The sequence below is a fragment of the Phyllosticta capitalensis genome (genome assembly GCF_038381095.1).
Source record: "Phyllosticta capitalensis strain CBS 128856 chromosome Unknown BKA78scaffold_2, whole genome shotgun sequence".
NCBI lineage: Eukaryota > Fungi > Ascomycota > Dothideomycetes > Botryosphaeriales > Phyllostictaceae > Phyllosticta > Phyllosticta capitalensis.
Window position 1 is genome coordinate 1,438,533 of NW_027117440.1, and position 26,109 is coordinate 1,464,641.

The 26,109-nt window shown below is 55.9% G+C and overlaps 13 protein-coding genes across 13 annotated transcripts; 4 read left to right on the forward strand and 9 right to left on the reverse strand.

Moving 5' to 3' along the window:
• Positions 1 to 299: 299 nt before the first annotated feature.
• On the reverse strand, positions 300 to 1,028 carry BKA78DRAFT_292480 (uncharacterized protein; the record flags this gene model as incomplete). The annotated part of the gene is made up of 1 exon (XM_066886062.1): positions 300 to 1,028. The coding sequence occupies one exon, from the start codon at positions 1,026 to 1,028 to the stop codon at positions 300 to 302; it is 729 nt and encodes a 242-aa protein (XP_066747715.1).
• Positions 1,029 to 2,001: 973 nt separating this feature from the next.
• BKA78DRAFT_246682 (phosphate transporter HvPT2) lies at positions 2,002 to 4,098 on the reverse strand (the record flags this gene model as incomplete). The annotated part of the gene is made up of 3 exons (XM_066884234.1): positions 2,002 to 2,762; positions 2,813 to 3,711; positions 3,761 to 4,098. 3 exons carry the CDS (start codon positions 4,096 to 4,098, stop codon positions 2,002 to 2,004), a joined length of 1,998 nt encoding a protein of 665 aa, XP_066747716.1.
• A 271-nt stretch (positions 4,099 to 4,369) lies between these two features.
• Positions 4,370 to 5,231, reverse strand: BKA78DRAFT_76139 (uncharacterized protein). The gene has a single exon (XM_066893711.1). It carries the CDS (start codon positions 5,097 to 5,099, stop codon positions 4,584 to 4,586), a length of 516 nt encoding a protein of 171 aa, XP_066747717.1. The 5' UTR covers positions 5,100 to 5,231; the 3' UTR covers positions 4,370 to 4,583.
• A 2,649-nt stretch (positions 5,232 to 7,880) lies between these two features.
• On the forward strand, positions 7,881 to 10,179 carry BKA78DRAFT_76212 (DNA repair metallo-beta-lactamase-domain-containing protein). The gene is made up of 2 exons (XM_066893713.1): positions 7,881 to 8,011; positions 8,077 to 10,179. Exon 2 carries the CDS (start codon positions 8,168 to 8,170, stop codon positions 9,977 to 9,979), a length of 1,812 nt encoding a protein of 603 aa, XP_066747718.1. The 5' UTR covers positions 7,881 to 8,011; positions 8,077 to 8,167; the 3' UTR covers positions 9,980 to 10,179.
• Positions 10,180 to 10,874: 695 nt separating this feature from the next.
• BKA78DRAFT_246270 (major facilitator superfamily domain-containing protein) lies at positions 10,875 to 12,960 on the reverse strand (the record flags this gene model as incomplete). The annotated part of the gene is made up of 2 exons (XM_066884198.1): positions 10,875 to 12,186; positions 12,515 to 12,960. 2 exons carry the CDS (start codon positions 12,958 to 12,960, stop codon positions 10,875 to 10,877), a joined length of 1,758 nt encoding a protein of 585 aa, XP_066747719.1.
• BKA78DRAFT_262653 (uncharacterized protein) lies at positions 12,938 to 13,581 on the reverse strand. The gene has a single exon (XM_066885436.1). It carries the CDS (start codon positions 13,492 to 13,494, stop codon positions 13,246 to 13,248), a length of 249 nt encoding a protein of 82 aa, XP_066747720.1. The 5' UTR covers positions 13,495 to 13,581; the 3' UTR covers positions 12,938 to 13,245.
• Positions 13,528 to 13,970, reverse strand: BKA78DRAFT_305686 (uncharacterized protein). Its single transcript, XM_066887719.1, has one exon. The coding sequence runs from the start codon at positions 13,942 to 13,944 to the stop codon at positions 13,618 to 13,620; it is 327 nt and encodes a 108-aa protein (XP_066747721.1). The 5' UTR covers positions 13,945 to 13,970; the 3' UTR covers positions 13,528 to 13,617.
• Positions 13,971 to 14,949: 979 nt separating this feature from the next.
• On the reverse strand, positions 14,950 to 16,643 carry BKA78DRAFT_246859 (ubiquitin-conjugating enzyme/RWD-like protein; the record flags this gene model as incomplete). Its single annotated transcript, XM_066884253.1, has 8 exons — positions 14,950 to 15,801; positions 15,856 to 16,024; positions 16,074 to 16,085; positions 16,143 to 16,239; positions 16,293 to 16,314; positions 16,376 to 16,470; positions 16,527 to 16,560; positions 16,611 to 16,643. The coding sequence occupies 8 exons, from the start codon at positions 16,641 to 16,643 to the stop codon at positions 14,950 to 14,952; spliced, it is 1,314 nt and encodes a 437-aa protein (XP_066747722.1).
• Positions 16,644 to 16,715: 72 nt separating this feature from the next.
• BKA78DRAFT_349830 (Sybindin-like protein) lies at positions 16,716 to 17,715 on the forward strand (the record flags this gene model as incomplete). The annotated part of the gene is made up of 3 exons (XM_066890870.1): positions 16,716 to 16,729; positions 17,175 to 17,297; positions 17,382 to 17,715. The coding sequence occupies 3 exons, from the start codon at positions 16,716 to 16,718 to the stop codon at positions 17,713 to 17,715; spliced, it is 471 nt and encodes a 156-aa protein (XP_066747723.1).
• A 265-nt stretch (positions 17,716 to 17,980) lies between these two features.
• On the reverse strand, positions 17,981 to 19,040 carry BKA78DRAFT_245672 (uncharacterized protein; the record flags this gene model as incomplete). The annotated part of the gene is made up of 4 exons (XM_066884146.1): positions 17,981 to 18,598; positions 18,655 to 18,874; positions 18,922 to 18,960; positions 19,015 to 19,040. 4 exons carry the CDS (start codon positions 19,038 to 19,040, stop codon positions 17,981 to 17,983), a joined length of 903 nt encoding a protein of 300 aa, XP_066747724.1.
• A 264-nt stretch (positions 19,041 to 19,304) lies between these two features.
• BKA78DRAFT_76283 (Borealin N terminal-domain-containing protein) lies at positions 19,305 to 20,618 on the forward strand. The gene is made up of 2 exons (XM_066893714.1): positions 19,305 to 19,572; positions 19,622 to 20,618. Exons 1-2 carry the CDS (start codon positions 19,380 to 19,382, stop codon positions 20,530 to 20,532), a joined length of 1,104 nt encoding a protein of 367 aa, XP_066747725.1. The 5' UTR covers positions 19,305 to 19,379; the 3' UTR covers positions 20,533 to 20,618.
• A 1,326-nt stretch (positions 20,619 to 21,944) lies between these two features.
• BKA78DRAFT_246149 (putative fumarate reductase Osm1) lies at positions 21,945 to 24,074 on the forward strand (the record flags this gene model as incomplete). The annotated part of the gene is made up of 5 exons (XM_066884185.1): positions 21,945 to 21,978; positions 22,034 to 22,102; positions 22,162 to 22,399; positions 22,458 to 23,945; positions 24,005 to 24,074. 5 exons carry the CDS (start codon positions 21,945 to 21,947, stop codon positions 24,072 to 24,074), a joined length of 1,899 nt encoding a protein of 632 aa, XP_066747726.1.
• Positions 24,075 to 24,549: 475 nt separating this feature from the next.
• Positions 24,550 to 25,973, reverse strand: BKA78DRAFT_76293 (uncharacterized protein). The gene has a single exon (XM_066893715.1). It carries the CDS (start codon positions 25,562 to 25,564, stop codon positions 24,629 to 24,631), a length of 936 nt encoding a protein of 311 aa, XP_066747727.1. The 5' UTR covers positions 25,565 to 25,973; the 3' UTR covers positions 24,550 to 24,628.
• Positions 25,974 to 26,109: the final 136 nt, after the last annotated feature.

Below are 26,109 nucleotides of genomic sequence, written 5' to 3' on the forward strand. Positions count from 1 at the left end.
GCGAACAGGCTACGCAAAGACGCAAAGACGAGAGACGTCCATTAGAGCAGAGCGCAGCAGTCAGTGTGCGCCTGCTTCCGCCGAATTAACCACGTCGCTTGCGTCGCTTGCCTGCCTGCCTGCCTGCCTGCCTGCCGCGGTGTTGGCCGCGTCGGCTCCGCCCTTCTTGAAACTGGCCAGCCAGGATAGGTGAAAGAGTTGAGGCGCGGGCAGGCCAGCCGGCAGGGTAATACCGTTCCCCCCGTCATGATTGTCCCCGTCAGCAGTGTTAGGATTTGGTCAGGGGTTAAGGGGGCAGCTTAAAAGACAGCCAACAGCCAGCCCAAAACACCAACAACCGCACCGCTCACAACGCCCATCTGGACGCCCGCCGCGTGGACAGCGGCACCAGTGCTCGACGCCGAGGGCGTAGCCGAGGATCCCGAGCTGGAGGAACCCGACGAGGAAGAGCTCGAGTCCGAGTCCGAGGTCGAGGAAGCAGACGAGCCGTCCGACGTCTTGCTGCTGCCGTCCGACGTCTTGGTCTTGGTCGACAGGGTCGAGGTGCCGTTGTTGGACGACGACGCGTCAGTCGTCTTGGCGTCCTTGCCCGTCGCCGTCTCGGTTCCGTTCTTGCTGCTGCCGTTGACGTCGTTGGACGACGGCGTACCAGTGGCGGAGCCGGGCGTCTTTGTAGCGGCGCCGTTGGCATTTCCAGGGGTCGTGGCGCTGCCCTTGCCGCCGTCGGGGGTCGCCACAGCCGTTCCGGTGGCCGTGGCAGAAGATTCGCCCGTGGCGGCGTTGGTGGCGGCAACGGTTTTGTAGTTGGGGGTTTCCGTGGGCGTGGCGAACGACGAGCCGCTGTAGGTGTAGCCCTGGGGCATGGTGTCGGCATCAAAGCTGTCCGGGTTGTCTTGGTACGACGAGGCGGCGCGAGCGGCCACGGCGTTTTCGGCGTTGTGGGCCACCTTGTAGAAGTCGAGGGCGGCGACCGGGGCCGTGGCCATCAGGGCGGCCGTGGTGGAGACGAGGATAGCATTGGCGCGCATGGTGATGATTTTCTTGGTGTTGGTTGGAAAAGTGGAAAAAGGTCCCTTTTTTCTTTTGTTCTTTTAACTTGGGTGGGCTGTCCGGGGTGGAATGAAAGTCTTTGTGTGTACAGGAATATGTACAAAGTTGGTGAGCGAGGGGCTGGGTGGTGAGGATTGTCGGATTGACGGGTTGGAGAATGCAGATGGTTGTAAGTGGTAAAGATCGTGAGGCCAGCACCGGGTTGAAGTAGTGAAAGAGGGAAACGTGTGCCAGCAGCCGTGTTTTGTAGAGAGAGAGGGAGGGAGAAGAAAAGGAGAAGAGAAGAAGAGCAAGACAGGAGAGAAGTGGGCTTTTGAGCAGGGTGGATAATGAGGTCTCTGGGGACGTTGAGCCACGTCCGGGTCATAGCAGCGTCGGCCCAGTCTGAAACATGCGTCGGCCCGCCCGATTGGCTGTTTTTGGTGCGTTGAAACTCGTTGCGGGCCGCTGATTGACGCCACGCGAGATGAGCCCTGAAAAAACACCAATTCTCCGTCTCACGCCTCGCCTGCTCTCTGCAGCCACTTCACACGCTCGTCATCCTGTTCCTGCGCTTGACTCGTCTCTTCTCAACTCTGCTCGTGTCCATATTTTTAGCCTCAGGCCTGCGGCATCCAAGCCTGAAATCAGCCACTTTCACCTCCAGGTCCGCCGCGTGGCTCGCGCTCTCCTTATCCATGCCCCGGATATCCTCAGTTGGGCTCCTTAAGGTCGAGACTCTGGGGTGAGAAGCCTCGAGAAACTGGGCCCGCCACCAGAACGAGCCAACTCGTCCGTCTTCTGCGCCACACCTGCTCACCGGCATCCAACTCATTGGCCATGTCTTGCATCTGTCAATAGTCTGGATTCATTACTCCGCTGTCGTCCTTTTTCCGTAGCAATCCCGATGCCACACTACCCAAAAAAAGAAAATCTACATATAAGAAGGAAATCGTTCCGCAATCATCATCATCATATCTCCAGCTTCTCGTCATCACCTCCGTACCCGTTGGCACCCTGCTGCTGTGTCGCCGTTCTCGACTTCTCCAGCGTAGGGATCTGGGGCGTCGCCATCGGCGTCGTCCGCGTAAAGTAGCTGCTAATCTCCTCCGAGAACTCGTCGTCGTCAGAGTTGTAGTCGCCCTTGGCCTCCTCAACCGCCTTGCGCTGCTGCCATGCCTCCCAGTCGCCGCGCAGCTCCTCCACCTTTTGCTGGTAGTCCAGCTCGGCATCGTAGTGCTTGCCCACACCACGCAGGCGCTCCCACACAGACAGATGCTTGGGGTGAATGGCAATGCCGTGGTACTCGTGCTCCCGGCCGGCACGGATGTATGTCCACCGGCGCTCCTGCTCCTTGAGGTCGAGACCAGTCGTGTCGGGGAGGAAAAGCCAGGTCAGGATGGCACCCGCCAGACCGAACCATGGAACGACGTAGAACTTGGTCTGTGTGTCAATGTAGTTGTACAGCACAGCGGCGAGCAGAGCGCCGAGCTTGCCCATGGCGGCGGAGAAACCGTGAGCAGTGGCGCGGATCGGAGTGGGGAACACCTCGGCAGCGACCAAGAAGGTGACCGAGTTGGGACCGAACTGGTTGAAGAAAGATGACAAAAAGTACATGGTCTGGAACTCGTGAATGTGCTCCTTGGACGTGTAGTACTCGTAGTTGAAAGCGGGAACGACGAAGAGGATAAAGTCGAGCATGAAGCCGACAATCATCATCCACTTCCTTCCATCTGTTGCTTGTTAGCGTTTGCTCATTTGGCTGATGGAATTCAAAACTTACAGAGCTTGCTGTCAATGAGGAGCGATGCCATGTAGTAGCCAACCAGGGACACGGCGACGTTGATGAGGTTGTACTCCCAGGTGACCATGACGTCCTTGCTGGTGGTGATGACGCTAATGAACTCACTCTGGAAGAGCTTGTTACCGTAGAAGAAGACGTCGTTGGCGAACCAGGAACCGGCGGTGGCGAGGATGCGAGGGCCAAAGTAGGAGAAGGTGAGGCGGAGAGACTGAGTGTCGTATCCGGTAATGTTCTGCTTCTTCTTCTGAACAGCCAGCTGCTTGCCAGCAGACTTCATCTTGTACGCACGGTAGAAGACGAGCCAAAGCGTGCCGACGGCAGGGATGAAGAACGAGACGCGGTAGGTCCACTGAGCATCACTCTTAGCGTAGGGCGGTCCGCTGTAGCCGTGGGTGATGCGCAGGAGAACCATGAGGATGACAACGTTGATGAACTGACCCCAGCCCTGCATGAGGAAGGCCATGGTCACCTTACGACCACGGTGCAGTCTGTCCTCGCGAGTCGAGACCTTGCCGGATCCGACAGCGTTCTCCATACCCGAAGTGGCCGTCATGGGGTACTCACCGCCCACGCCAATGCCGTAGAAGAAGAGAGCCCAGACGTAACAGATGATCCATCCGTTCTCAGTCAGTCCCCAGGCGGCGGTGAGCATGACGAGACCGATAAACATGATGACGGCGTCCTGAATGAGACCCCATCTGCGGCCGAGCCAGTCACCAATCACACCGACGATGATTTGACCGACAATGATACCGCAGATTTCGAGGTACTCAATGGCCGCGATCCAGGTTTCGCTGCAAATTGCGTAGGTTTTCCAGCATGAAGCGAATGCGTTCTGGAACAATGGCTTAACGTTTCCAATCGAGAACAAGACGTAACTACCTCAAATGTTAGCGCAGTCTCGGCTGATTCGATTGTCGCACGTACCCTTCAAGCAACAAACCCATACCAGGGATGATGCAGTTCTTGAAATAATAGCTCCAGAGAGTGTATGCACCGATAATCCATCCAATTGGGGCCAAAATTCCAGTCCAACGCGCGCCGGCGTCCATGAACATTTGCCAAAACTCGTTCGTCTCCTTCTTCGCCTCGGCCTTGTCGACGCCAAGAACGAATCTGATGCGCTGGGGAATGCTCATGTCGGCCCAGTAGATGCCATTGCTGTCGTAGCTGTCGTCGGGACGGAGCAAAAAGTCGAAGACGCCCTTTTCGGTAGGGTTCATGGTGTAGATGACATCTTGCGTGGCCACGTGTTGACCGCCCATGTTGGGACCGTGAGGAGCGGCCAGACCGTAGTCGCGGAGCGAGCTGTTGGCAGCCATTGCGCCCGTAGCTCAGCGCTGGATGGCCGTGGATTGGGGAGGTTGCTTCAATGGGTGAGATGAAATGCGATGCGGGACGGCAAAAGGTAGAAATAGGCAATAGGTCGCGTGCCTGTGAGCCGGTTTATTTCCAAGGGAGGGGTCAAACGGCTACGTGTGGTCCAAAGTAGAGATTGCAAGCTCGAACTACTGTAGCCAAGGAGAGGCCGGTGGGCGGTGAAGTCAAGCCTTGTTGTAGCGTGTACCGGGGGATGCTTGGTACCGAAGAAGCGTTGGACCGAACACCAAGACCGCGGCGTCGGAATTGTGATGCAAACCAATGCAGGAGGAAGGGGTTGGTTGTCGAGAGGAAAAGAGCAGAGCGTTGGTGGGAAGAGTGAGATTTTAAAAGATAATCGGAGTGGGTAGTAGAGGGCCAAAGGCAGAAGTCAGGCCGACGGCATGCGGTGGAGGAAAACGGGAATTGGGAGCAGGCTGACGGGGGAGAAAAAATAAGGCGAGGGCTGAAGCTTGTCGTCTTGGCCGGGATCCAACGGTGCGGTGGAGCGATGAGCATTGGTTTCGGCGGAGCTGCTGGGCGAAGATTCGCACTTGCCAGAACGAGCACAGAGAGATGGTGAAAACCTGCAACGCCGTAGCCAATCAGAAGCGCCTCGCTCACCTCGTGGGCTCGCAGGCGGGCGCGACTCGACGGCAAAAGGTGGAGCCCCGGCCAACGCCACCAGCCAAGGGTCTGGAGCTCGAGCTGGCCTCGCCGCATAGAGAAACCTCACAACACCACCACTACGACTCTTTGCCAGTTCCTCCGCTGCCACTGATGCCATCCGTCCCACGGCTACGGCGGCACCAGAAGCTTTCTTCAGCCTTGCGCAACCACCATTCTTTTGATCGTGTTCCTTCGTCGTCATGGTCATCCCGACTACCAGGCCATCTCTAACATGCATCAGGCCCCTAGCCTCGCTGCATCATGGCCGACAAGTCCCCATGGAGGAGCTGCATGTCCAAGCGTCCAGTCCACATGGATTTCGGAGACCCTCTTCTTCGTCGACAGACTCCACTGTTGTCCGCGTTATTCCGCCGCATGTGCCATTGTCGCGTAGCACCAGTCCCTTGACTTTGACACTGCGACTTGGTCCTCTGGTTTGATCCGCCGTCTTGGTTCCGCCCATCTGGACCGGCATGTCCTGGGCATCGTCCCGCCCTCGACTTCATCCTGCACTCGTGGCTTGCATTTTGACAGCTGCTCGGGCTCCAAGTGACATGCACACGCCATTCAATCCCACTCGGCAAGCCGTCCCATACCGACTGTAGCAGTCGGAGTCACCCGCTGTCGTCTCAGCGCCCCCGATAATTGCTGAGTGCTTGCGACCACTCTCCTTGTCTGAATCCCCCACGTGGGTCGGCATCTCGTCTCATGTCTTCCCTCGCAAATGTGCGCCGCAGCATCCCTTGACAAATTGCTTTTGCTTCATTCCAAAGCTGACGATCCATCTGCCATGTCCGCGTGTCCAAATGTCCGCTGGTGAACACACGAGTCGCAGGGCCAAGGCTCCAAGACTTGCCCAGAGCACATCCCACGTGTGCGGTTGGTGCGCTGTAGACGCCCAGCCTGCCACAACAGTTTTTCCATCTCACCCGATCCGTTGCCCTGGATTCTTGCAGAAAATGGCTGGCCGTGGGATGAGGCTTGTTTTGCGCCATGGCTGATGCTTTTCCTCAGCCCTGCGAAGCAATGCGATTCAAGTCATGGTGTTTGATTCGACCTCGGGGCAGCTGGCTGGCTGCAGTGCAAAACTCTCCCTCCGCCGCATCGCAACATGTGCCAATCAGCCCTCATTCCAGCCGCGGCTAGTCAGTCGCTTCGAAACGGCCGGGCTAACCGATGGGATCACCTTCGCAGCTTCATGCAGGGTCGTGGGTCGAGACACGCGATCGATCTTCAAGGCTGACCACTCAACGACAAAAGACAAGCGAAGAAAACATGGCGGTAAATGTCGTCCGCTTAAATCCATCATCGGATGGCGGAGCAGTGCTGAAAGAGATGGTCCGTGGTTTGTATTGGAACTTGAAAAGCATGTGCCGACGGGCATATCGGACTTGAGCGGACCAAAGGTAAAGTTGACGTACGAAGAATTGAATTGAGGCTCGCGACGGGCTTCCTGGAGAGTGCCGGACAGAAGAAATATGGAGAAGTGTATATTACCCTCGTGTGGGGAAAAGAGCCGCTTTCCGATGGAGCACTGTGTCTGAGAAACAAGGAGTTGTCATGAGTCGGGACCTAGCTCTTTTCGGAGACTAAGAAGTGAGATCGACTGCGAATTTGAACATGTATAGATAACTTGGATATCATTCTTGCGTTGGAAAGGAGTCGCTTTCTGCTGGAATGCCTCATCTGAAAAATGGAAAGTTGTCGACAGTTGAGAACTAGTTGTTGGGAAGCGCAACTGCTTGCCCAAGTGAAATCAACATCGGAGCTGGAAAACAATCTGAAGTTTCTGAAGTGATTGAGAAAACTGGGAGATAAACATTGAAGTCATGGGCGCAAACGGTGGAACTTCGCAAAGTCCAAAAGTCGCATGCTCGTGAGATGTTGCCTGAGATTCCGGGCACACAGGCTGGTGGTTACCAACGGCTTTCCTCTGAACGGCCGAACGTCATGTCGAGCAACTTGGCAGTTTGCCGTGTCGCTAGGCGCAAAGCTATCGACTGCCTTTGTTGATCTTGCATCATTGTACTTGGCCCTTGCCATTGGTTCAGGCCAGCTGGTGTGCCATTACATGATGCCAATGCTGGGCGCGTCGAGCCGTGGCGAACTGGAAATGTTGCCGTCGTATGTCTGAACGTTGCGTCGTCGCACTGCGCCAACGTACCGTGATGTCAAGGCCGACAGAAGTGTTGATGACGATGGAGAAGGATTCCTGGAGAGCTGAAAGGCGATGGCGTTTCTTCTTCGAAGGCGAAAGCGTGATTACGCGCTTCCGATTTACGCGCCTTGGTCCGTGCATCTTGTGGATGCCTGTCGATTGTCGACTCTGAGCCAACCACGCTCGTCACCGCACATCTACATTTCACCACCTCTCGTCGCGATACCTTGCGCTGATCGGCTCGGGACCGGTTTAGCATGTTCAGAAACCCTCGCGAAAACCGCGCTCTCTCACCCAGCCACCAAGTCACTCCTTCCGTTGGTCGTCCCCCGTCGCCACCCTCGACTCCGGCCGTCGCAAAGGCTCCACTCCAGCAATCGTCGCTCATACCCAACGCGTCTCCTCTCATGGCAACGCGAACGATGCCTTCAAAGTCCTCACGTGCTTCAAAGCCCAAGCAGACCAAGTTGGACTTTAGCAAAGGTGGCGCGAAATCCGGCACTCCGAAGCAAAAAGTCCAACCGAACTCGAGCATTCTCAGCTTCTTCAAAAAGACCGATGGACCATCATACGAGACTGGGCTCTTCATTGAAGGGTCACATTCGAGGAAGCATTTGGAAGACAGCGAGCAGGGCGTAGGATGGGACGAGTCAGAACTCTTTCCCGCGGAGGTGGGTGAAGAATCGCGTTTCAACGAGAGCTCATCCACGGTCAAACGCCGAAAGCTCAGTCGGGACTCGGGGTCGTCGGTTGAGGAGAAATCCCAGCCTACCGACACTCCGCCAACCGACACATCAGAGCAAAGGGCATCACAAGACGCGCCCAAAAAAGCTCCTCCTAAACGACCGGCCGGGCCCTTTCTGGACGACTCGGACAGTGAAGATGATGAACCAGTCCAGCAAAACTTGGCAGCGGCACCACCAACAAACGAAGCAGATGCCCATGGGTCGATAGAGGACGATGCTGGTCATTCTCCACCTATGAAAGAAGAGGTGGGTGAAGAGACTAAATCCGTCGTGCCTTTGGAACCTCCCGTGCTGAAAGAAGAACCGACAAGCCTTCCCGGCGATGACGGATTTGCAGATTTTGAGGGCATCGAGGATTTTGAGGAGTTCGAAGAGGGCGAGGAGCTTGACGAGAGGCTTTTCATGCAAGAACAGCGCCGCCTGGAAATGGCGGAGGCTGGCATTGATGGAGACCTGGATGACTTGGATCTTGACGAGCTTGAAGCCGGAGTGAAGACGGAAATTGGCAACGTGGATGACAGCACCACCTTGGTCTCTGACGCGCCAGTATGCCCGATCTGCAACGCCAGCCTCGAGGGGATAACGGACCAGGACGCCTCGGTACATGTAAACAACTGCCTTGACGGAAACCCAACCCCTGTTCCAAAACCTCAGCCAGTGAAGAAGCCAGAAGATTCAAACAAGGTGGACGGGTCCAAGAAATTTCAGCGACCACCGAAGCCGGCGAAACCAGGACAGGCTAACCCGTTCACCATTGACGGGGGCGGCAATAGCTCTGGCTCTGCGTTTACCAAGTTGATGTCTGGCCACGCCGAGGATGCTGCATGGGCCAATGCCGCGGCTTCTGAAAATGCTTCTCGCGGCAAACCGGCTTATCAGCGTACCTGCCCGTTCTACAAAATCCTGCCGGGATTCTTCATTTGTGTTGATGCCTTTCGATATGGAGCTGTCGAGGGCTGCAACGCGTATTTTCTTAGCCACTTTCACAGTGACCACTACGTTGGACTCACCGCCAGTTGGTCACACGGTCCCATCTACTGCAGCAAAGTGACTGCAAATCTGGTGAAGCAACAGCTTCGAGTCGATCCCAAATATGTCGTGGCATTGGACTGGGACACGGAGACGGAAGTCCCGGGCACTGGAGGCGTCAAGGTCAATATGATTCCTGCCAACCACTGCCCAGGAAGCTCTCTCTATCTTTTTGAAAAGCCCGTCGGGAGCGGCAGAAACCCACGAAAGCAGCGCATCTTGCATTGCGGAGATTTTCGAGCTTGCAGAGCACACATCGAGCATCCGCTTCTACGGCCAGACGTCATGGACGTCGTGACGGGCAAGACGCGGCAGCAAAAGATTGACGTTTGCTACCTCGACACCACGTATCTTAATCCCAAGTTCGCCTTCCCCAGCCAGACGGATGTGATCAAGGCCTGCGCCGACATGTGCGTCAGTCTGAGCAAAGTCCGCGCAGACGATACAGATGGCTGGGAGCAAATGAAGCGCAACCGAGCCGGCGAAGGCATGACCAAATTCGTGCAAAAGGGCGGCGACTCAGATTCTCCAGACAACAAATCCTCCACCTCCGCCAAAGAGCGCGGCAAACTCCTCGTCATCATCGGGACCTACAGCATCGGCAAAGAGCGCGTCTGTCTAGGCATCGCACGCGCGCTGCAATCCAAAATCTTCGCGCCGCCCTCCAAACGGCGCGTCGTGCTCGCCCTCGAGGACCCGGAGCTGACGTCGCTCCTCACGACCAACCCGCGCGAGGCCCAAGTTCACATGACGCCGCTCTTTGAGATCCGCGCCGAGACGCTCGACAACTACCTCGCCGACTACGCCGACACGTTTGCCCGCGCCGTCGGCTTCCGGCCTACCGGTTGGAACTATCGGCCCCCGAGCACGCGCTTCACCGAGGCGCCGCAGGTGTCGACGGTGCTGCACTCGCCCGGCTGGAAGAGCGCGTTTGGCATGCGCGACCTCGTCCCGCAGCGCGGCAGCACGAGCCGCGCGGCGTGTTTCGGCGTGCCGTACTCTGAACACAGCAGCTTTAGAGAGTTGACCGTCTTTTGCACGGCGTTGAGGGTCGAGAAGGTCATTCCGACGGTCAACGTCGGCAGTGCGAAGAGTAGGGAGCGGATGAAGGGGTGGGTGGACAAGTGGGCCGCGGAGAGGAAAAAGAAATTGTACAGGTTGCCGGAGGGGGAGGAGGGGTTGTGAGCAGCGATGTGGGGGAGAGTGTTGTGTTGCCGTCGGGAGATGGTAATTGGGTGCTTGCTTCCTGGTCTCCGTCTCTGGCGTCAAGAGCGGAAAGTTATACATTCTATGACTATTGCTGTTTTTTGCAAACCTCTACCATGATGGTGGAGAGCGCCGAATTAAGCGAGAAAGTGATGATGATAGGACTGATACCTTGGAAATTCTAAGTTGTAAGTCTCTAAAACTTTGCTCATTGCATATATTTACCACGGAAAATTTAAGAGTTTAAAAAGTTACAGAGGAAGAGAAACACGGCTCCCATTCCCTCTTGACATGTTTTTTTTCCGGGCAATGCATATTGCAAGCTTCCAACACTCCAAAGTCTGTTCTGATGCCTGATCGATGCCTTCCTTGCATGCGTCATGCATGCTCCATACTACATGTACGCTGCAGCAGAAACCGAAAACGTACATAGCTAAATACACAGTAGATAGAAGATAGTTTTCCCTCGAAAAAAGCCGCGAGTGTTTGTCCGTCGTCTATAGCGCGCTGTGATGTGCTGAGAAACCAAACACCAGCCCAGCCAGAAACGGCTGGGTGGGGTGGTAGGTAGGTGTGAGGTGTAAAGTGTGAAGTGGGAGATATGCCCAAGCGCCAGAAATGCCAGATTGGTATATGTGGTTGCGAGCAACAAGAGAGAAAAAAACACATTAAACAAAACAGTGTCGAAAGAGGAAAATGCGTCGAATCATCCACGGGGCGTCCATGGGTGCGTCCGCGGGGTCGTGTTGTCGTTCACCGTCTCTCCTCCTTCCCTCTCCCACTCCAGCCAGCGATTGTTCTTTTTCTTCTTTTGCCTTGCTCGTTTTCGCCCCTTCGAATATCATTCGTATTCGATTACGTCTCGTCTAGCCCTCTACGCACTGTGCTTACTCAACCGCTTCTGGCTCGCCGCCTCGGCCTCCTTGCTCTCGCCATCCCCCTCCACCGGCGACGTGAGGACGCTGCTCTCCCTTGCGCTGCTCTGCATCTGGGCCTCAGGGTCTGGCCCCATGTCCTTGTTGTTCGCATTCGCATTCGCGTTCGCCGCCGCCGACGCGCGCCGCGACTCCTGTTGCTGCTCCTGGCGGTCGCGCTGCGTCTTCTGCTCCTCGAGCGCCTCTCTCCTTTTTCTTTCTTCGTTATCCAGCCCCGTCTTCGTCTCGCTGTGCTGCTTGGAGAGCTGGCTCTTCTTGACCAGCAGCGAGACGAGGAGGCCGGCGCCGGCAAACGCCGTGTACATGATCCACATCTTGCTCATCGAGTTGGCGAAGATGCGCGCCGCGATGCCGCGCTGCGGGTTTGGTAGCGAGGCTAGGATCTCGGCGTTGGCGCCGGCGGATGCGCCGCCCAGCACGTTGGCGAGCGAGTCGCCCAGCGCATCGCGCAGCTCGGGCTTGTGGGCCTTCATTTGGTTTTGGAAGACGACGCTGCCGATGACGACGGAGGCCGCCGTGGCCAGGTTGCGCGTGAATCCAAAGGTAGCGGTCGCTGTGGCAATGTCGCGAGGGTTGACGTGGGCTTGCAGCGCGATCAGGGGAGACTGGAAGTTGGGTCCAACGCCGATGCCTGCCACGATTTGGAAGATGATGATCTTGGCCCACGACGTGTGCGAGCCGATCATGATGAACAGGCCGTAGCCGAGCGTCATGACGGTCAGTCCGAACCAGATGCATGGCTGGTAGAGGCCCGTTTTCTTGATGAAGATGCCTGTGCCGGCCGAGACGATTGATAGAGAGACGGCAAAGGCGAGGATGTATACTCCCGACATGATGGGAGAGGCTCCGCGCACGGCTTGGAAGTAGAGCGGGAGATAATAAGTCGCAGAGATGAAGACGAAGCCATGGAAGAAGCAGACGGCGAGCGCGGCGAGGTTGGTTCCCTTCTTGAAGATCCGGATGGGCATGATAGGATAGGCGGGAATCTTCCACTCGATGACGAGGAAGAGACCAATGGTCACGGCTCCAAAAATCAAGAGACAGATTACCGTCGCGCTGTCCCAGGGGAACGAAGCACCACCAAACTCCAGCCCCAAAAGAAGCATCAGAGTGCCTCCAATGACGGTCAGCGCGCCAAGCCAGTCAATGGCCTTGAGTCCTTCTACCAATGGAGTCTTTGGGGTTTCGATATCCAGGAAAAACAAAATAATTCCAAACGCCAATCCATCCAGAGGTAGATTGATGTAGAAGCTATGCAGAGGTTAGCGCAAAGCATTCTGTCGAATCACGTCGTGGGTGGTGGTTTCGCCGCATTATTGCTAGTCCAGACAGACCCCGCCCCGGGACGACTACAGGCCATCCCCGACCACCTCGTGGTCGAGCGGGAAAAATCCATGCCGAAGAGGCGGAACGCGCCTATCTCCGAGGTCGCCTGATGAGTCGTAAAAACGCCTCCGACCAACGTCTCGTGCCAAGACGCATGTTTCGGCAGCCTCATGACGTCGTGGATCTTGGAAAAAGCAGACGCGCGGGACCTCCCTGGCCGGCGAGGAATAAGACAAGGAAAAGGTTGACTTACCACCACCTCCACGAAACATTGGTCGTAAACGCGCCGCCGATGACGGGACCAAGGGCACTCGCTAGTGCCCAAACCATGCCAATGATTCCAAAGTACTGGCCGCGCGTGCGCATGGAGAAAAGATCGGAAATGACAATGTTGACGAGAATAATGAGACCGCCGCCGCCAACACCTTGGATGGCACGGGCGACGATGAGCATGCCAATGTTGATGGACAGGGCAGCAATGAGCGAGCCTATTAGGAAGAAGATGTTAGCGGCCAGCAGCGCAGGCTTGCGGCCGAAGATGTCGCTCAGTTTTCCCCATATGGGCGTGGCAGCTGCGGCGGCGAGATTGAATGCTGAACCGATCCATGTGTAACCAGCGGCGGAGTTGAAGTACTCGGTCACAGTTGGAAGAGCAGTGGTAATGATGGTAATGTCCATGGCAGCGAGGAACACGGCCATCTGATCGAGTGTTAGCAAACAGTCGCAAAAGTTTCATTGGTAAATACTCACACCGAGGGCAAACATGATGATTGCTATTTTGGCCGGTGATCTGGCATTTTCTTGTGGCTCATCATTTGTTTGCTGAGCAGCAGCCTCCGTCTGTGGTTCAACCTGCGCGGACTGCTCTCTTGAGGCATCTTTTTCATGCGGTGCGGCTGGCGCATGGTCGTGGTCAGTCGTTGTCGACATTGCGAGCAGGAGATGCTCGAATGTATGGTACAACGACCTGGCTCAGTAGTCTAGTCAAAGGGCGAAGACGAGATTCGAAAGAATGTCGGTGACGGAGGGAGAAGAATGTGAGAGAAAATATTGTGGGAGAAAAGGACAGAAACAGGACAACAAAGATGCAGATGCAAGACAGGGGTCTAGCGCAAACGGCATCCAGGTACGAAGCGTCAAGTTTGACAGCGAAAGGGCCCTGTGACACCAGACGTGCGAGGCGGACCAGAGGGAGGAAGATATATCACGGTGCAGGCAGCAAAAGGAGAGCATGGATTTTACGGGCAGACATCCGAGTCTTCTTAGGACCGAGCTGTCTGGCTACAACCGCGATGGCGTGCGGGGGGTTGCTGGCCAGAGTGGCCACTGGCTGTGCTTTGAAAAAAGTCCGGTCGGCTACGCCCGATGTTGACTGCAAACGGGCGCCATATCGAGAGATTGCCGCCGGGTGGGCCCTCCAGCCCGCCGCTCGAGCTTCTGGAAATGTTGCTGGAATTGGAAGAGCTTGCGAGATGCTACTATTACTGCGTACGACTGCCATGGCGACCACACTGCCATGATGATGCGACGACAAGGACGACGACGACAGGACGCAAGGGCGCCCAAGGCTGGCCGTCTGATGGACGACAAGGTGGCGTGCGCCGGCGGCAGGGTCATCCACGACCACACGGTAAGACGGCTGAGCGGAAGGGCACCCACCCGTCGAGATTCTGACATGAGCATCAGTAACGGGCGACTGTCGGTGGTGGTTGATTTGTTGCAGGGACAAGAAGTACCAAGAGGTGACTCCCGCTGCGAGTTAGACTACCGAGTTGCGTCAGCCCGTCCAATTAAGCTTTGGGGACCTATAGCAAATTTCAACGTCCTGCCTTGGTATGCCAATGTGGTCCAGAATCCAGCCCGTCTAGCGGGTACAGCCGTTTTTGCAGGGCGGACTGCCTTTCGCTCTCGCATCCACTTCAAAACTTCTGCATGTCATCTCGGACTCTCGGCCTCGGTCATAGTACGTCCGTCACCATGTCCGCGTCCGTGTCCGCCACCGCACCTTACTCGACATGTTCGGTTCCGATCACTCGATCTACCACCGAAGTCTCCTCATGTAGACATCTCGAAACAAAAAAACATCAATGCATAAGCAAGGACTTGATTCAATGCAGTCGGGGACTGATCCTCGTCTTCGCCGTCTTCAATATGTAAGCATGGGCAATCTGAAAACGCCAGACAACTCCATGCTGCTTTGGCAACCCTGACCAGTGCGCCTTGTTCCCAGCCCCTCGTTGATATCCTGCCCGTCTCCTTGGGACACTCCATAGGAGCCTTTTTGGGAGAGAATGGAAAGGAACCAATCAAGTCCCGCCGTGGAGCGAGCGATAAAACCATCATGCCGGAATAGAATAAAGAAGCCTTGCACCCTTGCCCTTCCAAAGGTATCCTTTGAACTCCAGGTCAAATGCATATAACCCCACCCATGCTCAATTTTCGTGTCACGCCCATCTTCTTCAGTCGAGGCGTTGGTAGAGGACTTGTTATTCTCAGGCAAGTCCTCTGCCGATGATGACGCTGGCTCTAGTCATCGCCCCCTTTCAGTGCTCAACACCTTCATGTGTAAGCAAGCTCGAGTTCCAACATCGCCGCTCAAGACTAGTGCTTGACATCGGGATGTTTAGCAGAATCTGCGACAGACTTTAGTTAGATACCCCCGATTAATCATTCTACAAAAGCGGATACTTACTCCGCGCTGTCTTGCACGGTCCGCCTGAGCTTCCTGTTGTAGAGCTTCTTGTCGTCCGCTGATCCCCAAAACAACCTGGACGCTTCGGGGTTGACCAGCGTACGCGGATCATATGCAGGGTGTTCTTCTTGGATTGCTTCGATGATTGCTTCAATGTGGCTGCGCAAATCATCGGGTCTCTTAGCCACGTAGCAGAGAACACCGTCCTTGGAAACCCGATGATGGAAGAGGGGTGTCTCGACTTTGACGCGTGGGTGGACATCGGGAAACCTTGCGGAGATGTAGATGGTGATGCGGAACATGCCGCCATCTAGGTTCGACATGGGCGTGCCGAAGAAGACGAACTGCCAAACAAAGGGGTTCTTGTTGACAAGCTCAAGGTCCAGGTGCATGGAGTCATGTCGCTTGAAGTGCTCTGTCACTTGCTCGTACTGCCGCTGCAGATTGTTGGCGATGCTCAGCTCGCGTCTTGTTGCGTCGATGCCTTCTTTGATCCAGCCTTGTGTCTCCTTGTCTATTGCCTCCTTGATGACCTTGAGCCTCTGCAACAGCTTGTCATACTGGAAGGTCCCCGACATCTCATTGCCTGGTCCCTCGAAGGGCATCTTTTCGAACTTGGTGCCATCCTTGTATTGTTCCTTGCGCTTGTGAATAGATTCCACGTAAGAGTCGTAGTACCACAAGAAACGTCGCTTGCAGAGATCTTGGAAAGGCTCGAAAGGCTCCTCGGCAGCATTGAACTCCTCTTCAGCGTTGTACCGTGTGACCGACTTTTTGTCTTGGGAGGCAATCTTGAAGTAGTCCTCCAGTCGCTCGCAGACAGATACGCGGATGGTCTCGTGGTGGATCTAGAAAGCCATTTCAGCCCTTGAGCATCACCGCCATTGTCGAGGCAATCGCACCTTGGTTGTGTAGGCCAGTTTGAGCTTCTTGTCGTAGTCGGAATTCGCGTCTTCAAAGCCTGGCTCGTTCTCGTAGGGGTCCGGGGACATGAGGCTTTGAATGGATATCAAGATCGACTCGAGGCCTTGAGCTGAAGACCACTCCTCGCCCGGCTCACCGCGCCAAGTGCTATGTACAGTTAAGTGGGATTGCAGTAACAGATGTGTGTCTTTCTTACCCAAGGATGGACCTGTATCACTGTCAGCTGGTTCCAACGTAGTAGCCCAATGGCCCCATTTCGACTCACAGGCAGACTTTGCCCTGGGCATAGATGTTCGGATTGAATCGAGTCCGTCCACCATTAGTTGTGATGCATTGCACAGATGGTGCTTTTGTTGGGTATTCTACGCGTCATGAGTCTCATCGGCGGTTGCACAGTGTAGCGTTGCGTAAATACCTCTGGAGAAGCGCACGGCAAACTACCAAGGTGAGGATCAACATTGAGAAGCAGGACGTAGTGTTGAATGGAGGAACGCGTACCTCGAAGAAGCCAAACTCGTAGGGTGTGTCGGGAGGGCCTATGATCAATGCCCGCACCGAACGAACATCGCTGTCCCGGCATGCAACGGCGAGGGCTGTGATGGTATTAGCAGTGCAACAAACAGACTGAATGCCGGCTCAAATGACGTACAAAGGTCAGAGCCCTTTTGGATTTCACAGAGCTCCTACAGAGTGTCAGTGAATGGGTTGCTGCGCGTCATTTCGGGTGGCCTACGCGTGAAATGCGGAGGATCGACTGGTTCGACATGGCGGGCAGCTCGGCGAACCAGCGCGGGGGCGTGTTGAAGTTCAGAAAGAGTGAGGAGATTCAAAGTCCAGGATGAAGGAAAAGTGGTAATGGGTCATGCGGAAGCGAAGGGTGGGACCGGTCGATTGGTGGGGGAAGAAGTAAGAGAGGGCGTGGAATGGGCTTGTACCTTGGAGGGGAAGTCAGAGGGACGGTGGACGAGGTTAATGGATGCGGTCGACCTGAGTGCGGCGGCGGCGCAGCGGCCCAAGCTCGCAGATCCACCTACCAGTGCCGCCGGCTGTGGCTGGAGCTCCTAACACTGAAGAGGGACTGCCCACCTAAAGGTAGGCGGGAATCATCGCCAACCAACTGCGCCGTCATCCCCGCCGCAACCACCAATTTTCGACGCGACTGGGCGCAAGATTCCAACTCAACGCGGGTGATGGGCCCGCCAATTGCCTGAATACCTCGACGACTTCGCCATGTGCGTGCGCCTCCTCTTCCGCCGCCGCGCCCTCGCTCCCGTCCACCGTAGCTGACCTGCGCCAGGGTCGTCTTCTCGCTCCTTATCATCAACAAGGCCGGGGGTCTCATCTACAACCGCGAATTCCACTCGGGCCTCAACAAGCTCGCCAGCAATGACCTGTTGGTTCTCGCGGGCACATTCCACGGGTATGCCAACCCACGCCCCAACGTCTCCTCCTTCCGCGGCCAATCGCCAACATGCGTACAGCAGCGCTGACCCTCTCGTCACAGCGTCCACGCCATCACTCGCGGGCTGACCCCCGAAGCCCTGCAGCCATCTTCCATAAACCCAACACCCTCTCTCCCTTCCATGCGCCCGCGCGCCTCGGGTCTCGAGGTTTTGGAAACGGCCCGCTTCAGACTTCAGTGCTTCCAGACCCTCACCGGCACAAAGTTCCTGCTCTTCACCGAGCCCGGTCAACCCAACGTCGATACGATTATGAAGAAGATTTACGAGTTGTACGCCGATTTCGTAACCAAAAACCCATTTTACACAGTCGAGATGCCCATCCGATGCGAGAAGTTTGACAGGGGCTTGGATGGATTTGTCAAAAGCAGAGCATGAGTTGGTGGTGACAAAGTGACCGGCATCATGAAAGTGCCGGTTTCCGAACTGTTCAATCAGACGGGAACCACGCCGTCTACAATATTGGAACAACGTTCTGAAGCGGATGATTCAAGATACCACAGAGCATGGCCGAATCACGGCTGTCTTAGAATTTCGAAATACCACGAATCAAAGCACTCTCATGTGAATTCCAGTAGAGCTGGATCTTTCCATTTATCGTGAGCAAATGTCTGCGCCTTGCATGCAACCTTCTATACCCTCTTCACGCCGTATCCATCTTGTCGCCGTCGTCCTTGTCCTTCTTATCAGCGTCCTTGGTGCCGCTGCCAGAGCCACTTGGCTCTCCGCTCTCATCCAACAAGGGCTTGCTTTCTTCGGCGCCCTCTTCCTTGATGCCCTCCAACTCGGTTTTACCGTCCTTGCCCTCCTGAGCCTTCTTCTCGCGCTCCTGTCTCGCTTTCTCTTCCTCAAAGGACATCCTCAGTGCAAGTGCCAATTCTGGGTCCATCGAGGGATCAACGCCAAACTCCCATTCCTGCGAGGCCTCGGCACCTCCAGAACCACCAGCACCGCCGCCAGGGGCAGCCTCCCCGCCTATTATCGGACTTGTGACGATGGCGTCACTGAGCAAGTTCGAGCTCGGGGGGATGACGGTGAGAGACGAGCCATCGCCACCCTTGATGGCTTCGTTGAAAGCCTCCAGCTTCTTCACGTTGTCGTCCGACAGGTCGCCGAAAGCAACAATGTCGATGTTGATGTTGTTCTTCTTCATGCGCTTGGCCAGCTTGACGAGGGACTTCTCATCTTCCGGGAGTGTGCTGCAGGTGAAGACGATGATGCGTTGGCGTTGTGACTTGTTCTGACGGTGCTTAAGTGCGAGCTGTTTGCGAAATGGATTAGTACGTGTCAAGAGTCCCGAAGGCTTGTGAAGCATACCGCGGCAATGTTGATGCCCGTAGAGAAGTGAGGAGATCCTCGTATCTTGGTGCGGTGCAGTCCATCGAGGATCTTGCCCATGTCCGTTGTGAGGGTAGTCAAGACTTCAGGACCGTTGCCGCCCATACTCATCAGGCCGACAGATGACTCCGGGTTGGCCTGGATCTTTGCGGAGAATATGAGGTTGACGGCATCCTCTTGTGCTTCGAATCGAGACGGGCTGTAGAGGTTAGCTCATGCGGCCGGCATCATTTGCTACAAGCTTACACATAATCGCCATTCCTGCTGCTCTCACTGTTGTCCACCCTGCAATCATTGTCAGAACCCGGAGCTTGCGATTACTGGATGAGCTGCGCGTACACTATCATGGACGCCTCCAGCACCATCTTGAGAGTGTTTCGTTGTCAAAGGACGGATTGGTTCGTGTCGAAAAGCGCGGTGGAGAGACAGAATCGGGGCTGTCTGGCAAAGGGATGAGGCGACTGTGGTGGAAGCAAGTTGGTTGATGGCGACGGGATGGACACTGGATCGGAGCTCAGGTCGCTGGCGGCGGTAGGTGAGCTTCAGCGTCGGCGCCGCGAAACTCCGACAGTGCCAAGACGCCTGTTGTGCTGCGGCTCGCCGTTTGTTTACGACGCGTCAGGTCCATAACGAATGCCATCACCGCATCCCTCCAAACTACAGCCCTCATCCCCGACCTCAGCATCGCCCATCTCTGACTTACCATGGCGCCGCAACGCGCTAAGAAGCAGGCCGCTTCGGCATCAAACCTCATTTCTGAATTCCCCGCACCGCCAACGTCGTCGGTTGCCGCCAGCCCGTCCGTTCAAACACCGGAGAGAATGAGCCCATCGAAGAAGACTTTGAAGCTTTCAGACGCACAAAAACAGGCACTCATGGACAACCTCCAACTCGAAGGTAGGACATGGTTACTGGAACAATTGGCGCAATCTGACATAGGCCTTAGTGACCGAGAGGGCACGAAAGCTGCGGGCGCAGTACGCACTCCTTTCCCAAGGACTCCGATCGCGACTCGAAATGCGCGTCAATCGTATTCCTAGCTCGTTGCGCAAGACCAACATTATAGATCTGGTTGAAAAGTACTCGGAACAACCAAATGGCGCGCCCTCGACCCAGACGCGACCTCTTCCCTCCGCAACGCGCAAGACTCCTGGTTTCAGCACTTCTTCTACGCCCGATATCACGCGCGGAAAAAAGCGCCCAAGCGCAGATATCTCTGCTGATAAAGAAAACGCCGTCCATCGTGACATCGACTCCGACCTGGCCTTGCCCAAAAAGCGCAACAAGACTGCCACGACCACCTCCAAGACTCCTGGTACCGGTCCTGCCAAGTCTCGCGCGCGCGTCGTTTCCAACCAAGACGCCCCATCGACAGTCTTATCCCCCAAATCCAGCAACTCCCGCACATACCCCCGCTCGCCAGTAAAGTCCGCCGACGAGAAGACCCTCAAACCGCCTCCTGGTCCCATCGGCACCATCGCCTCTCCCCTTAAAGCTTCAATCATCAGACCGGACACACGCACTGGCGACCGCCCTGGCAGCAGAGGCAAAACGGGAACCACAAGCACCGCGCGTGGCAAAAAGGCCGGCACAACTAAGACGGCCGCATCCTCCACGCGAACGACGCGCGCCAGAATCAGTGATGCTAGCAGCAATGATTCCGCAGCGACGGACGCCACTACAGGCACGACAATAGTCAGGAGAGCGGCTGCTGGAAGCACGGGAACAAAGAAGGCCTCGGCGCGGACAGCAACGACGAAGAGCACAACGGCACGGGCAGCCACGGCGGCTAAGAAGGGGAAGGAGAATGCTCCGGGTGTGGGGGCGACCGGCAGAGTGTTGAGAACGAGGCGGTAGACGGTCACTTGCGGCGCTGGTACCAGCGACTAGTGTATGTGAGTTTTTTGGACTGGTGTCCTCGGGCGTGTTTGATCCGTTTGGCGTTGGAGTTGTTTGACGGAGTTGGGTCAGGGACGAATCCTCAAACGGCATAGACCATCGACTTTTTCTTTCGGAGTTGTCTGAAGCATGCATTATCAAACGGCTGCCCCTGAATTCAATTATTGGAGATTCTGCAGACTCGGACGCGGTCAATTCTCATGGTCTTCTTCGACGATGCAGCTTGATCGAATTCGAACAACTTTGACTTTCCTTTCAGAGAACTTTGCTTCTCTCCGACCCGACGCATTTTCTATTGAATGCACTGAAGAACCTAGGGATTCTGGCATCTCATGTGTCCGCCACTGCTATACACTAAATGTTGGTACGCAGTGCCAATTACCGAAAAGTGAGGCGCAATTCTTCACAGATCCTGCACAAAGACGCGTCCGGTCAGAGCTGTGCCTGAAGTATGGGCTCCCTGAAACCTTCAAGTCCTCTGGAAGGCGAAAGTAGAGGTGTAATAGACAACAGGATCAGCAGAGCCGGAAACGCTTAGTCGGAACAAACTTTGCCGGATTTGGCAGGTTTTGTCCATTCGCATAAAGCCAGCCGACATTCCTCGTCGAATGATGTTGCCAGCGGTAAGCAGCAAGCAACCAGGTGCATCACCAGCTATTGATCTCGGCGTATGCAATGGTTCGGAAACTTGAACGACGACGCAAGATCGGTATTTGGTTTAGCTCGGGATTCATTTTCCCGAGAGTTCGGTCTACGGGATAGCTCGAGGTTCCCGGAAATGCTGATGCAGGAGGAATAGGGGGAGCTGGCGTGTTTGGAGTCGCGTCTAGAAACGATGAAAAGAAAAAGTGCCGGTAAGACGTGGGAAGAATTGAGTTGCGCAACAGCCGGCTTGAGTCTTGGTCGCGGCAAAGTCGTGGCTGAAAACAGTAAGGTCTGTCTTTCACATGTCGTCAGGTTAAAGAATGTAGTCAGCTGGGCGGTAGCATGCACGGTCACGAGAGCGACCCTGACAGCGTCTTGCAGACGACCCAAAGGCTTCACATGCGCTAGAGGAGCAGCCCAACTTGGTGCATTTTGGGGCCGTTTGTTAATTCGGGCGCTGCCATTCGCTCGGCCCTTCAGAATCTGGGGTTGACGCCGACGCCGACCCACCTCTCCCAAGCTCCAGTGCACGGGCGAGTCGCCGAGGTAATGTGGGGGAAGTCGACGGCTCCGTCCCAGCAACAAGTGCGCCTCAGTCCACCTCTCGTACTTAACCTATTCTTCGCCGCTCTAGTCTCTACCTTCTCTTCTCCTTGACTGGTCTCCTCTTCTCAGTTGCATCTTCTTTTCATCTTCTCGCCATCTACCCACTCACTTCCTCCACCATGGCCCCCAGAGTTATTGTTGTCGGCGCCGGCTGTAAGCTTCTCAGACGTCACAGTTCCTTGGCCTGCAGAAACTGACAAACATGCAGTGTCCGGTCTCAGCGCAGCGCACACCATCTACCTGTCCGGCGGCAATGTCGTTCTCCTGGATAAGAACAGTGAGCTCTCTTGATGGCGTGATGGTCAGCCGTTACTTGATGCTTACGGCCGAGCACAGACTTTATGGGTGGAAACTCCACCAAAGCTACCTCGGGAATCAACGGCGCTCTTACGCGAACCCAAACCGACCTCAAGATTGCCGACAGCGTCAAGCAATTCTACGACGACACTTTGAAGTCCGCGCGAGACAAGGCGCGCCCGGACCTGATCAAGGTCTTGACCTACAAGTCCTCGGCGGCAGTGGAGTGGCTACAAGATGTCTTCAACCTCGACCTTACCCTGGTCTCGCGGTTAGGGTTAGTAATCACCCAACCATCACTTTGAGGTGGACACCCAACGCTAACGATGCGACAGAGGCCACTCCCAGCCGCGAACGCACCGTGGCCATGACGCCAAGTTCCCCGGAATGGCCATCACATACGCCCTGATGCAAAGATTCGAGGAGCTGGCCGAGTCCGAGCCGGAGCGCGTCCAACTTGTAAAGAAAGCGAAGGTTACCAAAATCCACAAGGAAGGTAACAAGGCTGTTGGTGTATCATACGAGTTTGACGGCCAAGAGCACAGTGTCGAAGGACCGGTAGTTCTTGCAACCGGTGGCTACGCTGCTGATTTTGGAGACTCGTCGCTGCTGAAGAAGCACCGTCCCGACACTTTCGGTCTGGCAACCACCAACGGCGCCCACGCTACTGGTGATGGCCACAAGATGTTGATGGACATTGGTGCCAACGGCATTGATATGGACAAGGTGCAGGTCCACCCTACTGGTCTGGTAGACCCCAAGGACCCCGGCTCCAAGTGGAAGTTCTTGGCTGCCGAGGCTCTCCGTGGTGAGGGTGGACTGCTCCTCAACGGCAAGGGTCAGCGTTTCTCGGACGAGCTGGGCCACCGTGACTACGTCTCTGGTAAGATGTGGGAGGAGAAGGAGAAGGGCCTGTGGCCCATCCGCCTTGTTCTCAACTCCAAGGCCTCCAACGTCCTTGACTTCCACACCCGTCACTACTCTGGCCGTGGCCTGATGAAGAAGATGACCGGTAAGGAGCTCGCAAAGGAGATTGGCTGTGGTGACGCTGCCCTCCAAAAGACGTTCCAGGGGTACAACGCCATTGCCGAAGGCAAGGTCAAGGACCCCTGGGGTAAGAAGTTCTTCCACAACTTGCCATTTGACATCAACGACACTTTCCACGTTGCCTTGATGGAGCCCGTGCTGCACTTCACCATGGGTGGTATCGAGATCAACGACAAGGCTCAATGCCTGAACCAAGACGGCAAGCCCTTCGACGGTCTTTTCGTCTGCGGTGAGTTGGCTGGTGGTGTCCACGGCGCCAACCGCCTCGGTGGTTCCTCCCTGCTCGGCTGCGTCGTCTACGGTCGTGTGGCTGGTGAGTCTGCCAGCAAGTACCTCTTCCAAGAGCTGCTCAACGGCGGCGCATCATCCGCCGCCCAGCGTCTTGGTCAAATCAGCCTGCACATCGACCCGTCGCAGCCAGGCAAGGTCGCTGTCGAATGGGGCAGCGGCCTCGGCGGCTCCGGCGGCAGCCAGCTCGCTCAGCAAAAGCAACTGTCCGCTGCCCCCGTCTTGGGCGGTGCTGCAGCAGACAGCGCGGACCCGGCCAAGGTGTCGAAGCCCAACGCTCCCAAGAAGTTCTCCGTCCCCGAGGACGAGTTCTCGATTGAGGAGATTGCGAAGCACAACACCAAGGAGGACCTGTGGATTGCCGTCAAGGGCATCGTCCTGAACGTCACCAACTGGGTCGACCAACATCCCGGTGGTCCCCAGGCCTTGTACAACTTCATGGGCCGCGATGCTTCTGAGGAGTTTGAGATGCTGCACGACGACGAAGTGTAAGTGACCCATTTTGCTCCCGATTTGCCAAATTCAGAAATCGCTGACAAAAACGTAGCATCCCCAAGTACGCACCCGAGGTCGTGGTAGGGCGCGTCAAGGGCCAGAAGATCACTCTGGAGTACTAAATTTTTGAGATCTTTGGTGAGATTTGACACAAGATAAAGTTTGGGTGTAGCGGTGGGCATTTTTTGGGTACTGTCTTTTTGTGTTTTTTTGTCTTTCCTTTTGTATTTGGCGGGGCTCCCTCATGATGGACATGGTTGGAATGGCTATTGACATGTGAAATGTACTTCTCCTTGGTACTACCAGCCTAAAGATTCAAGATTTTCTATGCTCATGACGATCTTCTTGGATGAGTGCAGCTCTCATGTGTTTGAGAGATTCGATTTCCTGTGTAAGCTTTACAATATCCACCACCTGTGGTCTCATGGCTCTCATCCGGCTAGCTTCGGCTGTGTTGAATCTACGAGCTACTGGTGACGTGACATGGGGCGTGGTGGTACATCAGAATGAGGCTTGATTGGTCTTTTCTCATGTCTTTGCCAGTAAACAATGACCTGTAGTCTCACATGCGCAGGTGACAGTCCGACCTTCACGTTGGTGGAAGCTGGCGTGCTTTCGCGAATCAAACATCAGATTGGGAATTTTGTGGTTGTACATCTGTCTTTCTTTTTCTCCTTTACGCCTCAGCCTTCTTAGCCTGCTTTTGCGGCGGCTCGGTTGGAGTCATTGATGCGTCGGCCAAAATCTTCTGGACACGGGTAAGGAACTGCGACTGATCCGAGCCGACGTAGCTCCCGTTCTTCTGCAACTGCTGCATCATGATCTCTTCCCAAGGGGCGACCTCGCTGTTCTGGGTGGGCTTGACATCCTTCAAGTCGTACCGTCCCGAGACAATGAGGTCAATCGTCTTCTTCTTGGGCGCCTCGGCCAGCTCCTCGAACTCAATCGTCTTGGGCGCAATCTCGGTGCCCTTCTTGGCCGACAGCTTCGCAGCGATTAGCTCCTGGTGCTGCTGGACCATGGCCAACACTGCCTCGCGCTCGCGCTCGTTTGCGAATTTGACGAACTTGCCCTGCACCAGGCGGCGCGCCAACTCCTGCAGACTCGACGGTAGCATCTCCTTGCGCTCGGACAGGTATCGAATGCGTCCCTCGAGCAGCTGCGCCGCACCATTGGTCTGTCCCAGTGACGCGCTCAGTGCCGCATTGTTGAGCAGCTCGTTCTTCGTCGGCTCCTTCAATTCGTGCACCTTGATCTTGCGCCGCTCGCCCTTCAATTGCACCAGGTACTTGAGCATTGTGTCGGTCAGGCCAAAGTCGTCGGACGTGGTTTTGGGGCCATCGCGGCGCTTGCGGGGCGCGCGGGCTGGCCTCTTTTTCTGCGGACGTTTGCCTCCCATTCCAGGGCGCGCAGGACCAAGCATCCTGCCTCCACCAGCTCGAGGCGGTCCAAGTACTCTGCCTCCAGGTGGTCCAAGGACTCTGCCGCCGGGTCCTGGCCTTGCGCCGCCACGAGGTGGTCCAATGACTCTGCCACCCGGGGGTTGTCTGGCACCAGCTCCTCCAGGTCTTACGCTCGGGATTCCGAATGTTGGTCGCGTTTGCCATTTCATGCCGGGACCGTCTGTCGAAGGTCCTCGTTGTCCATTTTGGAGCCGGCTGAGCTGCGATGCGGCGGCGGCGGAGCGTGCGGCGCGTGAGATGTCCGGGCGACCTAATCATTGAGACATCTGAGCTCTTGCCATTGCAATTGGGCAATAAACATACTGTCGGGAGAGTTTGGATCGGACGGGCCTGAGTCGTCGCAACGGCGGGCAGAGACGTGGAAGAAGCGAATTGATTGGGTGAGGGCGGCCACATCATGGCGACTTGCCCGCCAGAGCGCTGGCGACGGCCGGCAGTGCCGTATGTGCATGTTGGCAGTGTGGATGCGTGGATCTCGAGATGGATGTGCACGGTGTTGAGGTTCCTCTGGACTTTGCCCGAGATTTCTTGGCACGCCTTCCCCGGCGGATGCGCTGGTGCAGGCAAACTGGTTGCCGCGCCATCAGCTCCAACTTCCACAAAACAACCACACCACCACAGCACCGCATTTGGAGCGCTGATTTGGAGTTTGGGTAGTTTCCAGCCAATCTTCTTGTTGTTTTGAAATACCACG

Coding starts and splice junctions, on each gene's coding strand:
- BKA78DRAFT_305686 (XM_066887719.1), bottom strand. CDS start 13,944: ATGCTCATGTCAGAATCTCGACGGGTGGGTGCCCTTCCGCTCAGCCGT.
- BKA78DRAFT_76283 (XM_066893714.1), top strand. CDS start 19,380: ATGGCGCCGCAACGCGCTAAGAAGCAGGCCGCTTCGGCATCAAACCTC. Junction 19,573..19,621: donor GGACAACCTCCAACTCGAAG/GTAGGACATGGT, acceptor CATAGGCCTTAG/TGACCGAGAGGGCACGAAAG.
- BKA78DRAFT_76212 (XM_066893713.1), top strand. CDS start 8,168: ATGCAAGAACAGCGCCGCCTGGAAATGGCGGAGGCTGGCATTGATGGA.
- BKA78DRAFT_262653 (XM_066885436.1), bottom strand. CDS start 13,494: ATGCTCTCCTTTTGCTGCCTGCACCGTGATATATCTTCCTCCCTCTGG.
- BKA78DRAFT_76139 (XM_066893711.1), bottom strand. CDS start 5,099: ATGCATGTTAGAGATGGCCTGGTAGTCGGGATGACCATGACGACGAAG.
- BKA78DRAFT_76293 (XM_066893715.1), bottom strand. CDS start 25,564: ATGAAATGGCAAACGCGACCAACATTCGGAATCCCGAGCGTAAGACCT.